The sequence below is a fragment of the Cicer arietinum genome, chromosome 1, assembly GCF_000331145.2.
Source record: "Cicer arietinum cultivar CDC Frontier isolate Library 1 chromosome 1, Cicar.CDCFrontier_v2.0, whole genome shotgun sequence".
Classification (NCBI taxonomy): Eukaryota; Viridiplantae; Streptophyta; class Magnoliopsida; order Fabales; family Fabaceae; genus Cicer; species Cicer arietinum.
This window is the reverse complement of record NC_021160.2, coordinates 2,369,491-2,387,507: the sequence shown is the minus strand read 5'-3', so window position 1 is coordinate 2,387,507 and position 18,017 is coordinate 2,369,491. Positions and strand designations below refer to the sequence as shown.

Below are 18,017 nucleotides of genomic sequence, written 5' to 3'. Positions count from 1 at the left end.
TACTATCTATTAATCACTAATTATTTTGACATACTTCTTTATTCATCACACTTTTTTATTGCTATATTTTTTTTTTCATTACATTTTTTTCATTTCAAATTTTAAATTTCATTCTTTCTCCATTTTAAATTTTATTAACTTTTCTTTTGCGTCATTTTATTCTTCATTCCTAACTAAAAAAAATTAACACTAATAAACATATAAATATATAAAATAAATATTTATTATTGATACATAAAGAATATGAGACACGTGTTTTTAACCGATAAATTTTAAAAAACATCGCGAGATATTTGTCATCGATACATAAAAATAATACAATACAAATATTTATCACATATATATATATATATATATATATATATATATATATACTGAATAAATATTTATCACTGATAAATATAAAAATAATGGACAAATGTATGTTATTGATAGATAAACAAACACGGGATACATATTTAATATCGATAAATATTATTAAAAAAACATGAAACAAATATTTACCATTATTAAACATAAAAAAAATTACATAATAAACATTTATCATTAAAATATAAAAAAAAACACGTGACACATATTTGTCTCTAATAAATTAAAAAAATTCACCGAATAAACACTTATCATTGATAAATATAAAAAATATATGACTAATATTTAGTATCAATACATAAAAACAACACAAGACAAATATTTTTATGAAAAAAAATACAAAATAAATATTTATCATTGAAAATGCTTAAAAACAATTGACAAATATTTATCACTGATAAATAAATAAATAAATATGGGACAAATATAAGTTATTGAAACATTGAAAATATACAAAACATATATTTGTCGTCAATTAATATAAAAAAAAACATGGGATAAATAAATGTCATTGATACATAAAAAAAAATACGGGATAAAAATTTATCACCAATAAAAAGAAAATATAGAACAAATACTTGTCACTAACAAATATTAAAAATATCCACTAAATTCAATTTGATTTCTAAAAAACTTTTAAAAGAAGTTTTTTCTGAACACGTGTATTTCAGAAAATTTGAACTATGCTTGTTGGATGCTTTTTTAAACTTTTCTAATATACAAATGTGTTTAAGAAATTTTGAATTTTGTGTATTAAAAAACTTTTTCAAGTTTTCTCAAACAAAAATATGTTTTAGGAAATTTAAAATTTGTGTTTTATAAAATTTATTTCAAGTTTTTCCATAATACAAATGTGTTTTAGAAAACTTGAAAAATGTTTTTCAGAATACAAATGTTTTTGAAAAATGCAAATTTTGTGTTTCATAAATTTTTTTAAAAAAATTTATAACACAAAGTTTTTTTTATAAGATTGGGTTTTTATTTAATTATGGGGTAGGAGTATAAATATGGGGGCATCAGGTAAAAATTTTGATAAATTTTTATCATTAATATAATAAAAGATAAATATTTATTACCGATAAATTATAAAATTAAAAAATACTAGAATAATGTCATATTTTCAAATACAATTTTACTGATGCATTCTTGTTATCTCATAAATAAATTTGTGAGTAATAGTAAATTTGTAATTGTGTATTTACTAATTAGGACAAACGCTTGTAATTTAAATGATTAAGTTTCTTATTTATTTTTAAAATAACATTACTTATTTTTAATCATACACTCTACTATTATTTATCCCAAAATTTAATTTTTTTTTTAACAAATATCTTTAATATATTTATTAATAATCCATAAAAAATGATGGGTTAATTTTATTTTTTATCTAGTTTTGCTGTAAACTGCACGTGCAGCACATGGCTGTATCACGATTGTTTTGGTCCAATTAACTCGTGTCAGTATTAGTTTACCTCGTCACATGTACGGTTTATTTGCTACTTCCACTTGCTTATAATAATCACCGTTACAAGTTTGGTCTTATCCACACTAAAAATTAAGGCATGGACTTTACCGAATGTTGGGATTATCAAACACGAAAGGAGATTGAGGGCCAATGTCCGCCTCAATCATGTATTTTTAAACAAATCATTGAGGAATACATGGCTCTTTATCTAAACAGAATATTCATATAAAATAAAAATAAAAATAAAATAAAAATATAAAATATAAAAAAAAATATATAAAAATAAAATAAATAAAAAATAAAAATGAGAGGATATAAACTTAACTCAAAAGAAAATTTTCTTTTCTTCAAATAATATAGACTTTCTTGTTGTTTGATGGAAATTATATACTATAACATCATTCTATGTATTTTCTTCATTGTCTTAACTTTTTTAATTATAACCATTCTTTAAGAAATAAAATTGTCTTTAAGAATGTGTTTAATTAAAGATAAATAGATGAGGGGAAGTATTTTAAATATTTCTTTAAGAGGAGATATGAGAGGAGGGAAAAAAAATCCATCGTGTTTGGCTCGACAAATACGAGGAGATGAATTTTAATTGAAGGGAGATGAGGGGAAAAAAATACAAATATAACTTGTTCAAAATAAGATATACTAATGTATAACTTATGCGTCGTACGGAGACAAATTACTTTGATAAATATACTGTTATATTAATTTATATAATATAATAATTTGAATTGGTATTGATATTTAAGACATAATTTAATTGGACGCTAAAGACATCATTTAAATTTTATCATCAATACAATCTCATACACGAAGAAAAAAAAACATAAAGTAAAAAAAATATAACATTGAACATTTCGTCGCATTTGTGGTGTCGGCATGGTTTTCCTTCGCCATCTAAAATAACAATAGTCAATCATTCCCTCGACTTTACTCGTGAAATAGCCGCATAAAACTGAACATTAATAAATACATGTCGCTTTGAATACAAACAAACTTAAGAAAGAGATTAACCTTGAATATTATTTATGGTTATTGCAAAATTGTCTTCTCTTGAGTTTAAATGGGAAAGCAGATGGAACCAATTTTATCATTGATATATAAATCTTATGACTGATGTTTTTTCCATGTTTGCTTATATAACATTTATACACAGTTCATTTATGAGCAAGCTTATTCCATTACATAGTCTTTTAGATTGACCAATGTTCCTCAAATAAGAGCTTTTCTCCTTGTTGCTTTAATTTTATCACCTTAAAAATATGAAACACAAATTTGTTAAATTATTAACATAACAAAATAAGTTTGTGTAAAATTTAAAACTTTGAATCTATAAATGGAAAAGCAGAATCAAGATAGAACTAAATTCATCCTTGGTATATGAATCTTATCATCGATGTTTTTTTTATGTGATCACAGTTTGGTATATGAATCTTATCACCAATGTTTTTTCATATGATCACAGTTGCTCCTTTAATATTTATAAGCAGTTCATTTATGAGCAACTTTGTTCCATTACATAGTCCATTAGCTTCATTTATGAACAATCTTGTTTCATTACATAGTCCATTAACTTGATCAATGTCCTCAAAAGCATGACTGAAACATCAATCGAGAAATATGAGCTTTTCTCACTGTTGCTTGAATTTTACCATCCAAAAAATATGAAACACAAATTTATTAAATTAATAACATAACAAAATAAGTCTGTGTATACTTTAAAACTTTGAATTTATAAAAAAAAAAGAATTAAACCTTATCATCTATCAATGCCATTTTCGTCTCATATAATTTATATTTGACATATCAAACATATACCATAGTCGCATAACTCTAACAATCAATTTTCATTACTCCTTTCATGGAGAAATTGAAGCAACAACATCGCAGATAAATACAAAAATGAATAAGTAATATTTGATAAAAGAAAATTAAAAGAGAATTGTGTATAGATTAAATAATAAAAATGATAGTTATAAAAAAGTAGCCGAAAATGAGATATTATTGAGGAGAGACAGTTAATAAAAGAGAGACAACGAATGAAAAAAAAAAAGTCTCAAGGCACAAAAAGAATTAGTAAAATAAAATAAATTTTTTAATTAAATTTATGTAATTTAAGAATTTTGAGGTAAAGTATGTTTGAAAAATCATCACTTTCAAAACAAAAACTGTGAAATCGTGGTGTAATTGATTATATTTTTTTTAGTTAATAAATAAATTTTCAACTGTCAATAAAGGTGTTCTTTTTTCTGACGCTATAATAATTTATTTTTTTATTTTTTTAATTGGTCAATAATTTCTCAACGGACACCTCAATAAAAACTGTCAAATTGTGTAATGGAAGTTTTATTTTTGTTTTTATTTTTTAATTGCCCAATAAATTTTCAACGAACGCCTAACCAAAAACTGTCGAATCGTGTAATGGAAGTTTTATTTTTTTTTCTTTCAAAAAATATGCACATGAGGTGGTTGTGTTTTATTATTTTTTTCTTTCTAAATTATTTATATTAATAGAAACTTTATATATTTGCATAAATACTATATTAAATGACACTTATCAAACTTGGCAAAATATTATGTTTGTTTTATTATATTATATACATAATAGGATAAAAGAGTTTTTAATGATTGTGTTTGATTTAAGGAGATTGAAATTTTTTTAAATAATTTTTATGTTATTTTAATTCTTGTGTAGTACACCTAGGGTGTGTGTGTGTGAGTTTGATAGAAAACTTTGTGCTATTTATTTTTATTCATAATAATACAAAATTCTCTTAAATTGGGTGCACAAAAAAGCTGAGTGGATGATGATTTTGATAAATGATTCAAATCCAATATATGTTATTACAATATTATCAATATTAAAAATATATTAATAATAAGTATTCATTTATAAAGATGAAAAGTTAAGTATTCATTTATCATTATCTACAAAAATATTTTCAGAAAATGAAAAGTTTTCCTATTTTTTTCTTCAACGTCTTTTTCCAATTACTTTCTAATCTCTCAACAAAATCTTAGAATTTGTTTGGTTTAAAATACGAGAGAGAAATAGAGACATGTTTGATTTAAAAAAAAAGAAAGAAACGAAATATATTTTTAGTGGTTTTATGTTATTTTGATTTACTCTCTCATCTCCAAATTTCTCAAAATGGAGGAATAACAAATAAAACTTGAAGCTATTTTGACTTCCTCTTTTACTCTATTAAAAATTAAATTAAATATAAAAACTTAAAAAGAAAATCACATCCTATTTTATTTTGTCTATCTATCTCCAACCCACGTACGCTTAAATACTAACACATAAATAAAGTAATAGTTTAATGTATATATTCTATCAATTTAAACTATTTTACAATAATAACAAAAATGAAAATCGTTAATTTAATATTTTTTTAAGATGACAATTATCAATCATAAGTTGAAAGGATACTATCAAAAATAATTATTAGATGTCGTTGTAAAGTAAAATTGGTTTGTACGGCCAATGCGGGAACTAGTTTCTCATAAATTAAACTCGTTGTCATTTATTTTATTTTTTGGGTACAATCCTACTCCATTGTGATTTCTAATAAAACGTTTCATTGATCCAATGTTAATTTAAGTGAATGTGAATGCAGATCAAATTCTCCACATCTAAAGTCTCAAATACTTTTTAGTCTTTGTTTTAATCACATGAATTACCCGAGCCCATTAGGGTGGCCCAGATTTAAATGGGCTGCACCAGACATATAAAAAAGCCCGAAAACAATTAGGGCCAATATGTTAAGGCCCAAGCTCTATGTTATTGAGCTTATAGCTTTACTAGTTTTACAAATATCTAAAAATGAATAGACAAGGGAAGCTAGGTGGGGCTCTTGTTGAACAAATGTCTTAACATTAAATTTCAAACATTACTGCTAAACGAGGAAAGTAGTTTGGGATAGACTTTATTTGCCCCACTTTTTCTAACACTTATATTGTAAACTTTAAATTCGAAGAAGAATAGTGTTATCATTATTATTTTTACAGAAAATAAAGTAGTTTCACTTGAATACATTAAAATCAACACCGTATTTACATCGTATACTGATAAGTGTTGGATATTTTTTTTAATGTTTTTGTTTATTTCTTAACAAATTTAGAATTACTTAAATCAATTATTAACAAGACCTTTATTTATTTATTGATGGCAACCTGAACGGATATGATTTTTGAATAGATAAAGGTTGAAAACTATCCAAGCATAGACAAGTGCAGAAACTAGGATGAGTGTTTTACAAGTGACTAAAAAGTATCATAAAGTGGGACACCATTGTCTACCAATGGGAATGTGTGCAATCACGTGGTCGCACAAATTGTTTATATAGTCACTTAACAATGGAAATTCAAATCTTGCATAAATATTTAAATCTTGTATGAATATCTCAAAAGAAACTTTAAAAATTGGGCAAACAACGACTACAAATTTTAAAAGTGTAAATGATCAAATCACTGTTAATGTAGTTTCTAATATTAAATTTGATTATTAACTTTGTAAATTTATTAACGTGACAATAATATGTCATATTCTTTAATGTTATGTGTACAACTTATTTGATCTATTAAAATGACTATTTTTTTAAATATAAAAATAATAATAAAATTGAAATAAAAATATAATTTAATCTTAATCTGATGATATAATTTACATTCAAAATAATTCATAAAATATATTTAAATGTAATTAATTTTATAGATTTTATATAAAATAAAAGTCAAATTTGCTAAAATATTTCATTTTAAATGTCAAATATTTAACTTTAAATATTTTAAAATAAATAACTTGTGTATTAAAAATAATAGTATTAAATTATTCAAAAATAATTATCTTATATTTATAATAGTGATCAACATTTTTTTTACTTATAAGAATCACTAACAAATTATTATTAAAATAGTTAATTAGTGATTATTTAGTTTCTAAATTCAAATACAATCAGACTTTATATCATAACTTGTATTCATTCAATATGTTGTTATTATCCATTTCATACAAATATAATTGATTTGATTCAATAACAATTTAAACAAATACAATACGTAACCGTTTGAAATAAAATTATTGAACGAATGTGCCATGCTAGTTCAATAAAATAATTAAAATAAAAAGTGAATTAAAATATGTATCACATCAACAAAGAAGCACGGGAGTTCAATATGTTATTTCTTATTATTATTTTTTATAAAAAGTAATTAAATTATAATTTAATTAATAAAAATTAATATAATTAATTAATTATATAAATTTTTATCAAATAAATTATAATTGAGTTGTCTTTTATAAAAAGAATAGAAGAGATTAATATTTAAATATGTGCAACACTATTGTATCTTGTACATTCACATTATTTACCAATCAATTTTAATAATATTTACATAAAGGAGCAAATATTAAAGATATATTTTTGTTTTTATTTAAAATTGATCATTTTATTTAAATTTCAATAATAGTTATTTAAATAATATTTGTAGATATAAAAAATTACATTTTGGTTGTCTAGAGCTATCTCTCAGTATATTCTGTTTTGGAGATTTTACTAGAATTTATACATTTTATTCGTTTGCACTTTAATGAATCGTTTCGAAGCAATTCAAATTTTCTTTTAATATTTAAAAACACGTCATTATTTACCTAGGACTAGGTAGTAGCACTATATAGCCATGTCTTCATCGTTACTTACATTCAAGATATTTCTCAGAAAGCAAAAGCTCTCCACTTTTGTATTTATCTTATATGGGTATGTTTCCTTTTTCATTTTTATCTCTTATTATATAAGATTCCGTGTTCTGTGCTCAGACAACCTCATCATCCATTGTGTTTCTTTTATCATAATCAAGTTTTTGTTTTTTAAGATTCTTGTTTTTGTTTTGCAAGTTTTTTCGTTTGATTTCATTTTCAATGCTTAGATCTTGTCTTTTGCTTCCCCTAAACTTTGATACATCAATAATTCTTTTGATTTGGTGGAAATTTTTTATTTTTTGTTTGCTTGCAAAGCCTTTTTCTTTGCTTTTATAGAATTATGGGTTAGGAAATGAATAAGTATGCAGAAAATCTAAATGTTGTGGGGGATTTTAAAAGGCCAATTTTTATGGGGTTTCTGTTTTTGGGTTATTGAGGTCATGTAATTTTCCATTTGTGTATTTTAAAATTTTGAACTGTTATTGTTATGCGCATCTTCATGTGGTTGGATTTATTACTGTTTGCTTTACATGTATTTTTCACTAGTTTTTCTTATCATCTATTGGATAGAGTTAGTGTGCTTCTTTTTTGCCATGTGCCACAAGAACCGTAGAAGTTATTCTGCTTTATGTACTCATGAGTTTTTTTATGGTAGTACTTTATAAGGACACTGAGGATACGGATTGAGATATTGCTTATGAACATGAGTTTATCTGGTTCACTCATCATCTGTCCTTGCTTGAGTGAGTTGATCACCCAATTAGGCCCTGTTTTGATAAACATATTAATTAAGCACTTATCATATAAGTGCTTATGTACACGTTATTTCTATAACAAAAGATAAAATAAAGTTAAATTATTTTCATATAAGCTATAAACTGTTTTCTTAAACTATTCTGAAGAGTTTATGGAAATTAGCTGAAAACAACTTATGGGCTTGTCATAAGCTGTTTCCATAAGCTCTCCCAATTTTCCAAACAGTTTCAAAGTGTTTAGGTTAGTCGATAAGTTCAAATAAATAAATCCAAACACCCTTTTAGTTAATAACCACCCCTAATTACATGTCAGGATCAATGCCATTAGTTATCACTTCACATTTCCATTTTAGATACTCTTCTTCTCCATCGACATTATTTTTCTTTTCTAGACATGAAGTTGATGAAATTGTGTTGATTTATACACTTTCATATCATATAGTTAGTTTCTACAATGCTTGACTGTGTCTATTACTCTTAATTCTGTGTATTAAGCTAGTTTTTCCTTTGTATATTCAGGGCTTAAGAAGCACTAACTGTTGTGACTTTTGACTTGTAAGAAGTGGTTTACTTGATTCATGGCATTTCAGCATTGTTTCTCCCAAGAATTGTCAAATACCATGTCAGAAGCAGAAAATTCCAATGGCTGTTTTGATTGCAACATCTGCTTAGACTTTGCACACGATCCGATAGTAACCCTTTGTGGCCACCTTTACTGCTGGCCTTGCATCTACAAATGGCTCCATGTACAAAGTGATGATTCTCTTGGAGCTGATGAACATCCACAATGCCCTGTATGCAAAGATGTTATATCACATACCACAATGATCCCGTTGTACGGCCGTGGCGGCCAGGCTCCACCTAGTGGGAAGTCATCATGTTGTGATGATACTTTTGTACCACCAAGACCAACTGCTTCAGCTGCTCAAGCTCTTTTGGCAACAGCATCTCAAAGTGATCAGCAGCAGCGGCTTCCATATCGTAATCCTTATCAAGGACAACATTTAAACTCTTCTTTATACCAAGAAGAGGATGCTGTCACTTCACAAATGCACAGTCTTGGATCTCACCACCACAACCACCCTATGGTTGAGATGTTTGGGGAGATGGTTTTTGCCGGAGTGTTCGGCAACTCGCCGAACTCTTACCAGATGGTGGGAAATAACAGCTCTAGATTGAGAAGGCAAGAGTTGCAGACAGATAAATTTTTGAACAGGATTTCAAATTTTTTGTTTTGCTGCTTTATTCTGTGTCTTCTTGTCTTCTGAATGTGCAGTTAAGAATTTTATATAGTGAATTGTTATCATAGGCTAAAGAATTTATGTACTTTTTACATTTAGTACACATTAATGGAGTTCCATATTGCAGAAAGTCACTGCCAATGTTTTACACTGACTTCAGTACAAAATAAGGCTTAATCTGGCTCAAAACTATTTCAATACCAAATCCTAATATTAAATTTACTTATATAAATGTGAAATTTTGTGGCTGTACATTTTAATCAAAGCTGGTATCAAATTCTCAGCTATCTGGTTTTTCAACAACCCAAGCATAATGCCTCAATGAAACAACCACAATTTATAGAAATAGAATGGCCAATTTGAGACATTCTCTCATGATTTGAATTTGAATACATCACATAGGCAAGTTAGATGAATCGGAGGTGAATTTGAACAGGAGTCTTGGGGTCCAGAACAAAAAGAGAAAACTTATTGAATATCATTGCATTGAGTTTAATTCTATATGTTTAATATACATTATGCTTTTGTCAACGAATGAATTGTGCTGCTTGCTGCCAATCGAAGCACTTTACTGGCTTCTACAAGAATGAAATAAATCATATATTCAGTGACCACCGAGAAATATTGACACACGTCACTTTCAACATTCAGAGTTTCTATCATTGTTTGGTACCATGGTAGAGTTATACAACTTCGCCTAATGGTATCGTATGTTTGTTTCCGCGTTTGACTACCACATCCATATGGAAGCTATCTCTTGTAGCTTCATGTTCAACGCACGTATGGAGCTTTCCAACATGAAAGCAAACACATGCTAAGTTGGTTTTGGCTGTGGAATTCCATTGAACGCGCGTCCAGCTTGAAGCAACAAATTATAGCTTCTTTATTTTTACAATGGAATTGCTTTGGAATGCGAGAAACAATATTTGAATGCAAAATCAAACACACGTTTCATCAATCTTTCCTTATGACCCCTCTAAGAAACACAAAAACTTGAATCCAATCTGTGAGTGGAAACCTCAGGCTCAACCCAGCTAAATCCAGCTACCTTCTTCAACCCAGTGCCTCTCATTCTTTTCCGAACCTTATTAGCATCTTCCCACCTTTCAGAAATTGCATAAAGATTGGACAATAAAGCAAGAGTACCAACACCAACATTTTTGTGACGTAGTTGTCCCTTAATCCATTCAAACATCTCTTCATTACCATGACTTTTACAAGCCTGAAGAAGAGCACCCCAAATAGGTCCCTCAGCTTCAACAGGCATACCTCTAATAAAACCCACAGCTTCCTCAAACATACCAGCACGTCCATACATATCCACCATACAACCATAATGCCTCAATTGCGGCACAATGCCATAACTATCTCTCATAGCTTTGAAAAACATCATTCCCTCACTAACCAAACCAACATGGCTGCAAGCAGACAACAAACCAATGAATGTTACTTCATCAGGTAAAACACCATAAACCAACATCTGCGAAAACACCTGCAAAGCTTGTTTTCCATATCCATTCATGGCCAAACCACAAATAACACTACCCCAAGTAATAACATCCTTATGAACAACCATGTTAAAAATCTTCAACCCCATTTTCATATCACCACATTTAACATACATGTTAACCAATGCATTTCCAATATTACCATCAACATCAAGATCAATCCTTTTATCAATATAAGAATGAACCCAACAACCCAAACTCAAAGAACCTATAGAAGCACAAGCTGATAACACAGTTACAACCGTTGCTTCATTAGGTTCAGCTTCTCCACTAACCACCATTTGTTTAAAAACCTCAACAGCCTCTTCACAGTGTCCTCCACGTGCATAACCCATTAACAAAGTAGTCCAAGAAATAACATCTCTTTTAGACATTTTCACAAACACGTTCCGCGCATTCAACAAAGACCTACACTTAGCATACAAATCCAACGCGGCGTTATAAAAAACAATGTTCCCATCAATCATCAAAGATTTCAATCCATAAGCATGAATTGCTTTACCAAATGTAAGAGCTCCGATATTCGAACAAGCGGAAAACGCGCTAACTAGAGTTGCGGCATTGGGCTTCACGTTCATGGAAGAGAAAGCTTCAATGGCTTTGGATTCATAACCGCATTTGGAAAAACCAGAGATTAACGAAGTCCATGAAACGACGTCGGGTGAAGGAATGGATTGAAAAACGCGCGTTGCAGAAAGGACGTCGTTTGATGAGAGGTAGAAGTGGAGGAGGGAGTTTTTGATGAAGAGGTCGGTGATGTGACCGGATTTGACGAGACGAGCGTGGATTTCGAGGCCTTTGGAGAGCGCGTGGAGGGAGGAACAAGCTTTGAGCGCGTATGTGAAGGTGTAGTGATTGTGTGAGGAAGAGGGAGAGTGAGAGAGCATTTGGTTGTAGAGGTTGAAGAAAGCATCGCCATTATCATCGTGCGAGTTTACGAGGTGTGAAAGTTGTTGGTTTAGAAATTGGGGATTAGGGTTTCTGATTAATAGAGATTGAGCGAGTTTCGCTATTTGATTCAGATTTTTAGGTTTCATTTGTATTCTTGTTAGTCTTCCCTCCAACCCAGATATCCCAAACTGGATTATAAAATAAACCGGGTCGGGTCTATTTAAACCGATTGGCCCGGTTATTGTTACAAATTAAATTACCCGGTTTTGTTAACATTGTACGAGATTGTGCTCTTTTGAACTCTTGCTTTCGTTGGATAGTTTGATTCAGGACAAAAGGTATGTTTTTTTAATTTTTTTTATGTTGGGTTGATTATTACTGTGAAACTTATTGTTTTGCTGGGAATTATTGGTGGCGGAAGTTGTATTTTTCTACGGGGTGTAAAATTTTGAAGCTTTTGTTATGCACACTAGGTGTTTGAGAAAATGGCTAAAACAGAGAAACTTTTTTTTTTTTACGAGGTTCTTCTCATTTGGTTGTATGTTCTTGTTGTTTACAGAATTTGAGGCAGAGCAAGTGAGGGATAAACCATGGGCAAAGCTTCAAGGGATAAGAGGGTGTGGTTGATATAACTCTCAGTGTTCTTTCTTGTTTTTTGTTTTTAATTTTTTGGGTGTTGACTTCATGTTAGCTGAATTGGTTTCTAGGATATATATTACCGGAAAGCAAAAGAAGAAGGTTGGCGTGCTCGAAGTGCCTTTAAACTTCTTCAGATAGATGAGGAATTTAACATTTTTGAAGGTACACATCCTCAACCTTGAAAGCCTGTCATTAATTGTTGATTTGTTTTTTTATTCCTTTTAGTAGAGACAGTATTGCACTCCATCATGAATGTTAGCTAAATTGACTTAGTATTCAATGTCAATAAAATAATGGAAGGTTCTATCAAGCATTTTGTTCTATAGTCTTGTTTACATCTCTAATTTTGTTCTTTCATTTTTGCAGGTGTAAAACGTGTTGTAGATTTATGTGCTGCCCCAGGAAGCTGGAGTCAGGTACTGGTGATGAAATTATCACTGATCTCGCATATGAGTTGTTCAGAGTCATACAGCCATTTATGATTCAACAACATATTTCATATTTAACACAACCATTCTCTAGCACTTTAGCTTCTCAGAAATCAAAAGCAGCTTCAACTTTTTTTACCAAACACAATTTATGGCTGTGTCGAAAAGCGCTAACATAAGAAAACATAGTGTCAATGAGGTTGGCTCTCCAAGTAGCATTAAATGTAATTGGCACAAAGGCCTTGGTTGAAAACATATTTCCATGATTTCTCGTTTTGCGGCAAATGTTTGCTAAAGTATTTAACACATTAAGGATGAGGACCAGATCGGACTTTGGTTTAAGTTAATAATGGTTGAATAACGACACAAGTTTCAAGTTATTACCATGTATAAACAATAAGGGGGAAAAACAAGATCAAACATTTGTAAGTCTCATCTGGCAGCCATCTTGATATCTGAATAATAATTAAATTCTTATATGCAGGTTTTGAGTCGCAAACTGTACCTTCCAGCCAAGCTTGCACCTGATACAGAGTAAGTTGACTTTCTTTGGAGGTTCTCTGTTTTGTTAAGGATTTCCTTTACATTGAGGTCGCACATCATGTAAATGCATTCTGGGACCTAGGATTGAAATTAAGCTTCATCAAACTATACTATCCTTTTCCATTGGTCATAGTCTTGTTATGTACAACTGGTAACTTTTTATTATTGTTCTTATAAAAGAAGAATTTCATTAAGCTGCCTTGATATGCAATCTTTGAATTAGTTCCTCGTCCTTTTCAACATTGTTTTCATAATGTTTTGTTTTAAATTAATTGATTTCTTCTCTTTTGTTTGTGCTGTATTTTAATGTTACGGAGGATCCTTCACCTTTCAAACACACTGATAATTAGTCACAGTGATATCTGTCTCTATCAATATCGTTAATTCCTTGCTGCATCATGATATGCAGGGATGAAAATCTTCCTCTTATTGTAGCTATTGATTTGCAGCCAATGGCTCCGATTGAAGGTGTTATCCAGGTGCAGGGTGATATAACTAATGCTCGGACTGCTGAAGTGGTATGTACAAAGTGATGTTTCCTTAAATTCTGTTTACAGATGTCTTGTTTTTTTTTTTTCCTTTTCAAAACACGAGTTGAGTATGCCACTCTTGTCTCAGTATAATATGAAAATGATATCACTTATTTTGCTTATCTAACTAAACTTTGTTCCGCAAGTTTCATCATGTGATCAGGTTCATTGACAATTTAGATTTATTGGAAAATCATGTACACATTACGAGTTTCATTTGATATAGGTTTTTCTGCTCTAATATTTATGATAGAACATAATGACATCATTTAATTTATATATCCCTCCTGGCCTAGTGGAAAGGGTTTTTGTTTTTGTTTCTCCTCTGTCGAATTTCAACAATATATTTGCTATACCTTGTTTCCTTTTTTTTCCCAATTGTTTTTTTTTTTCATTTCATGTTGGTGTGCGAAAGAATGGTTGAAATAATGAAAAGACCTGATGTGGTCATACGAAGAGTTAAATTTTTGCATTAAAAAGTAACCCAATTCATGTGGATATATTTGACATGTACAAGTATGTATCTTGTTCTTGAATTGATCCTTTGCTGCTGGAGTCTATGGTTTGTTGGAACTTGGTATAGGACTTGATTTTTGGAAGTTACTTTATCCTATCAGCTAAACTTTCATTGATTACTATTATACCAAGTTTTGTCAACAACATTGTTTTCTCTTGTTCTATTCAGGTCATTAGACATTTCGATGGTTGCAAGGCCGACCTGGTTGTGTGTGATGGTGCTCCTGATGGTAAAGAAAATGCATAATTTAAATTCATAATATCTTGATACATAGCATTTACCAATCAGCTACAAATGATGTGATACTTCTTGTTTTGACCTTAAAACCTCTTTCATAGGACCAACGAGAATCAATTTATCTCTCTTTAGTTGCTCCCTGTCATTTCTAACACATTCCATGGAAAAACTCTTTATGATATTTAGTCTTTTCCTAATTTTGGTTTGTAGTTTAAAAATATAGCTACATTTTTGTTGTTGCAGTTACTGGGCTTCATGATATGGATGAATTTGTTCAATCCCAACTCATACTTGCAGTAAGTACTTAATTTCTGTCCATTTTATTATTATTATTATTTGCATTTCGTAACTTTTAGGTTTGCCATCTTGATGCTTGATAGTTCATTATCCTTACCTAAAACTGGGGATGGCATGGCAAACAATATTGATGGCTATAAAATCAGTGACCTTGTCCTTATTACCTATTCTGTTTTAACCTCTTGCCAAGCAAAGATGTACGGACTTGTGCTCGTTATTTTCAATCAGTCTACTCCCCTATCTAATAAGCACATACCCATGCACAGTATACATTTTAATTTAAATGGATTACTCCTTGATTTGATTAAAGTTTCGTGTTGTTGTTTGTCCATCTTGTTGGATTTTTTGTTGCAGATTGATGCTAATTACTTACTTCTTGCAGGGGTTGACAATTGTATCTCATGTACTGAAGGAAGGAGGGAAGTTTATTGCAAAAATATTTAGAGGAAAGGACACAAGCCTTCTATACTGTCAGGTATTTGAAGTTTCATCTTACCATTAAGATATTAGGACTTGGAGACTTGCACATTGTTCGACATAGTATAACTATGTTTTTATTTTATCTCTTGCAGTCATCCACCTTTTAGTTAGCTTTTGTAACTTTAGGAAAGTGACAGTTGATTCTCATCTCCGAAAATTATGATTAAACAGAGAATGAAAGTTCCAAAACTTTGAAAAATGAAAACAATGAAAGTTACAAATACCACTAAGAATTATTACTTTGAACGTTATACCATCGGAAAGTTCTGGAGTTTTACCGAAACTCACAATGAACCAAATTGGTTGCTAACAAAGCAATTTACTTTGAAGGAAAAGGAAAGCCTCCTCTCTTGATAAATATAAAAAGTACACTTGTAGGAGTTAAATAAAGACAACTTTTATGAACTGATTCTGTACTGTATAGTACTTTTTGTTCGGTTGGAACTTATAACCTACCCACAACCGTATCTAAATTTTTGGTTGTACTTGTGAAACTGTTTTGTTGTTCTAATTCTGCTAGATGATTCATAAATAAGGGGAAAATGGCGAAAGTATACCATAGTCTTTGAATCCTAATATCATAATTCCTTATACTATGTTGCCTTTTTTGTTTGCAGCTAAAATTATTTTTCCCTGTGGTGACTTTCGCAAAACCTAAAAGCAGCCGTAATTCCAGCATAGGTAAGGATTTTAGTTTCCCACTTTGTTACTATTTTTTTTGCAAGCATACTTTTTGAGCTCTATATAGTTTCTTAATGAATTGTTTCGGGAGCATTTTCCATAGCATAGGAATTGGCAGTCATGCCGCTCTATATGTGACAGAAATCTATATATCATATAACAATGTATATGAACTTCGAATATACCACTTGTCAAGTTTCCTTGTCCCTCCCAACACCTTGCAATTACAGGTGTCCAAGTCTCGGAGCTAGTCTTGAATATTTTGATCTCTACCACTATGCCAAGGAAGTGGTTTAATACAATTTGTGCTAATTATTAGTTGTTCACCTTTGCAGAGGCATTTGCAGTTTGTGAAAACTACTCCCCACCTGAAGGATTCAACCCGAAAGATCTTCACCGGCTTCTTGAAAAGGTTGGAAGTCCATCAGGGGTAGATGATACAGGTATATATATATATGTCAGTCTTTATAGAAGTTCTTAAGAGCAATCATAGAATAGAAACAAATTCATTTTCAAAATTTTATCCCTGAATGTAGTGTGCTTAATTAATCATCATAACCTGAGGCTGAGATATACATCTTTGTTGTTGAATTTCATTGTATCATGTATACGAATTTTCATGGCATTGATCTCAAGTAATTAATACACGTGGCCTTGCAGATTGTGTTAGTGGGTGGCTGGAAGGCCCTAATAAGGTGTATATCCCATTTCTAGCTTGCGGGGACCTTACTGGATATGATTCTGATAGGTCATATCCATTACCTAAAGTTGCTGGTGGAACATATCAGAGCTTGGATCCAGTACAACCCCCTATTGCCCCTCCTTACAAGAGAGCTCTAGAGTTAAAAAAAGCATCAACTCAAGGATTCAGAGAAATTGAAAATCTCTCCTCGGATTCCTGATACTGTTCATTCATAATGCCATTTGGAACTCTATTTTATCTTTCCATGATAAGATTTGTGGATAAACAATTAGTAGTATCAACTTATGTGTGACTTTAACTGCTTTCTTTTAGCTTGTACCATCATTGTCTTACCTTCATTGCGAATACTTTTTTGTCAATTTTTTAAATGAATGGAAATTATTTTATATATAAGTATCCAAACTTATAAACGGTTCCACTGGATAATGTTTGAACTTTTGCTTTATTTTAATTTCTTCGACAAGATCAAGACAAAAAGACAAGATGATAAAGTTGTTACCAAGAAATAATTATTGGGTCAATATTATTCTACTCTTTTTTTTCTATGGTTGATAGTTACTCCTACACCTATTTAGCATGTTGCCGCTAGTTGTAATGGAGTAGTACTAATGGAGTAGTACTATGTAATTTGACCATTCGACAAGAATTTTTAGTGAATTGTGATGTATACTGCTATATTTTTTTGGTACAAGATGTATATTACTTTTTTTTTTTGGGAAAAATCGTGATGTACTACTACTATATTTTCTCTTGGTTTTTTTTAGAAAGTCATGTGTATTACTCACTCTGATTTTAATTATAATAGAAAATTGAGTTAATAAAAATTGATATATTTTGTCAAAAATTTAAGATAAATATACAAACTTTTATTTATTGATTTTTTTTTTTATATTTAAGATCAAAAAGAATATTTATTTGTATTTTTTTATAAGACGTATTATTTATTTTATGCATAAAAAATATAATTTGTTTCTCTCTCTTAAAGATTGGTGGGATAAGGGTAAAGAATAAGATAATAGT

General features: G+C 29.9%; 3 protein-coding genes across 4 annotated transcripts; 2 read left to right on the top strand and 1 right to left on the bottom strand.

The window, feature by feature from the left end:
- The first annotated feature begins 7,475 nt into the window (after nucleotides 1–7,475).
- On the top strand, nucleotides 7,476–9,677 carry LOC101493874 (E3 ubiquitin-protein ligase RMA1H1-like). 2 transcript variants are annotated; one of them, XM_004485721.4, is made up of 2 exons: nucleotides 7,476–7,605; nucleotides 8,822–9,677. In XM_004485721.4, exon 2 carries the CDS (start codon nucleotides 8,881–8,883, stop codon nucleotides 9,568–9,570), a length of 690 nt encoding a protein of 229 aa, XP_004485778.1. In that variant the 5' UTR covers nucleotides 7,476–7,605; nucleotides 8,822–8,880; the 3' UTR covers nucleotides 9,571–9,677. The 2 variants fall into 2 exon arrangements, with proteins under 2 accessions (XP_004485778.1, XP_004485777.1); XM_004485720.4 differs by lacking the exon at nucleotides 7,476–7,605 and adding an exon at nucleotides 7,667–8,290.
- Nucleotides 9,678–9,990: 313 nt separating this feature from the next.
- Nucleotides 9,991–12,147, bottom strand: LOC101493239 (pentatricopeptide repeat-containing protein At4g38010-like). Its single transcript, XM_004485718.4, has one exon. The coding sequence runs from the start codon at nucleotides 12,086–12,088 to the stop codon at nucleotides 10,520–10,522; it is 1,569 nt and encodes a 522-aa protein (XP_004485775.1). The 5' UTR covers nucleotides 12,089–12,147; the 3' UTR covers nucleotides 9,991–10,519.
- Nucleotides 12,140–17,390, top strand: LOC101493555 (uncharacterized). Its single transcript, XM_004485719.4, has 12 exons — nucleotides 12,140–12,280; nucleotides 12,502–12,559; nucleotides 12,650–12,743; nucleotides 12,948–12,997; nucleotides 13,494–13,543; nucleotides 13,962–14,070; nucleotides 14,768–14,828; nucleotides 15,080–15,132; nucleotides 15,516–15,608; nucleotides 16,231–16,294; nucleotides 16,630–16,737; nucleotides 16,955–17,390. Exons 2-12 carry the CDS (start codon nucleotides 12,533–12,535, stop codon nucleotides 17,194–17,196), a joined length of 951 nt encoding a protein of 316 aa, XP_004485776.1. The 5' UTR covers nucleotides 12,140–12,280; nucleotides 12,502–12,532; the 3' UTR covers nucleotides 17,197–17,390.
- The last annotated feature ends 627 nt before the right edge of the window (nucleotides 17,391–18,017 follow it).

Coding starts and splice junctions, on each gene's coding strand:
- LOC101493874 (XM_004485721.4), top strand. CDS start 8,881: ATGGCATTTCAGCATTGTTTCTCCCAAGAATTGTCAAATACCATGTCA.
- LOC101493239 (XM_004485718.4), bottom strand. CDS start 12,088: ATGAAACCTAAAAATCTGAATCAAATAGCGAAACTCGCTCAATCTCTA.
- LOC101493555 (XM_004485719.4), top strand. CDS start 12,533: ATGGGCAAAGCTTCAAGGGATAAGAGG. Junction 13,544..13,961: donor AAGCTTGCACCTGATACAGA/GTAAGTTGACTT, acceptor CATGATATGCAG/GGATGAAAATCTTCCTCTTA. Junction 15,133..15,515: donor AATCCCAACTCATACTTGCA/GTAAGTACTTAA, acceptor TACTTCTTGCAG/GGGTTGACAATTGTATCTCA.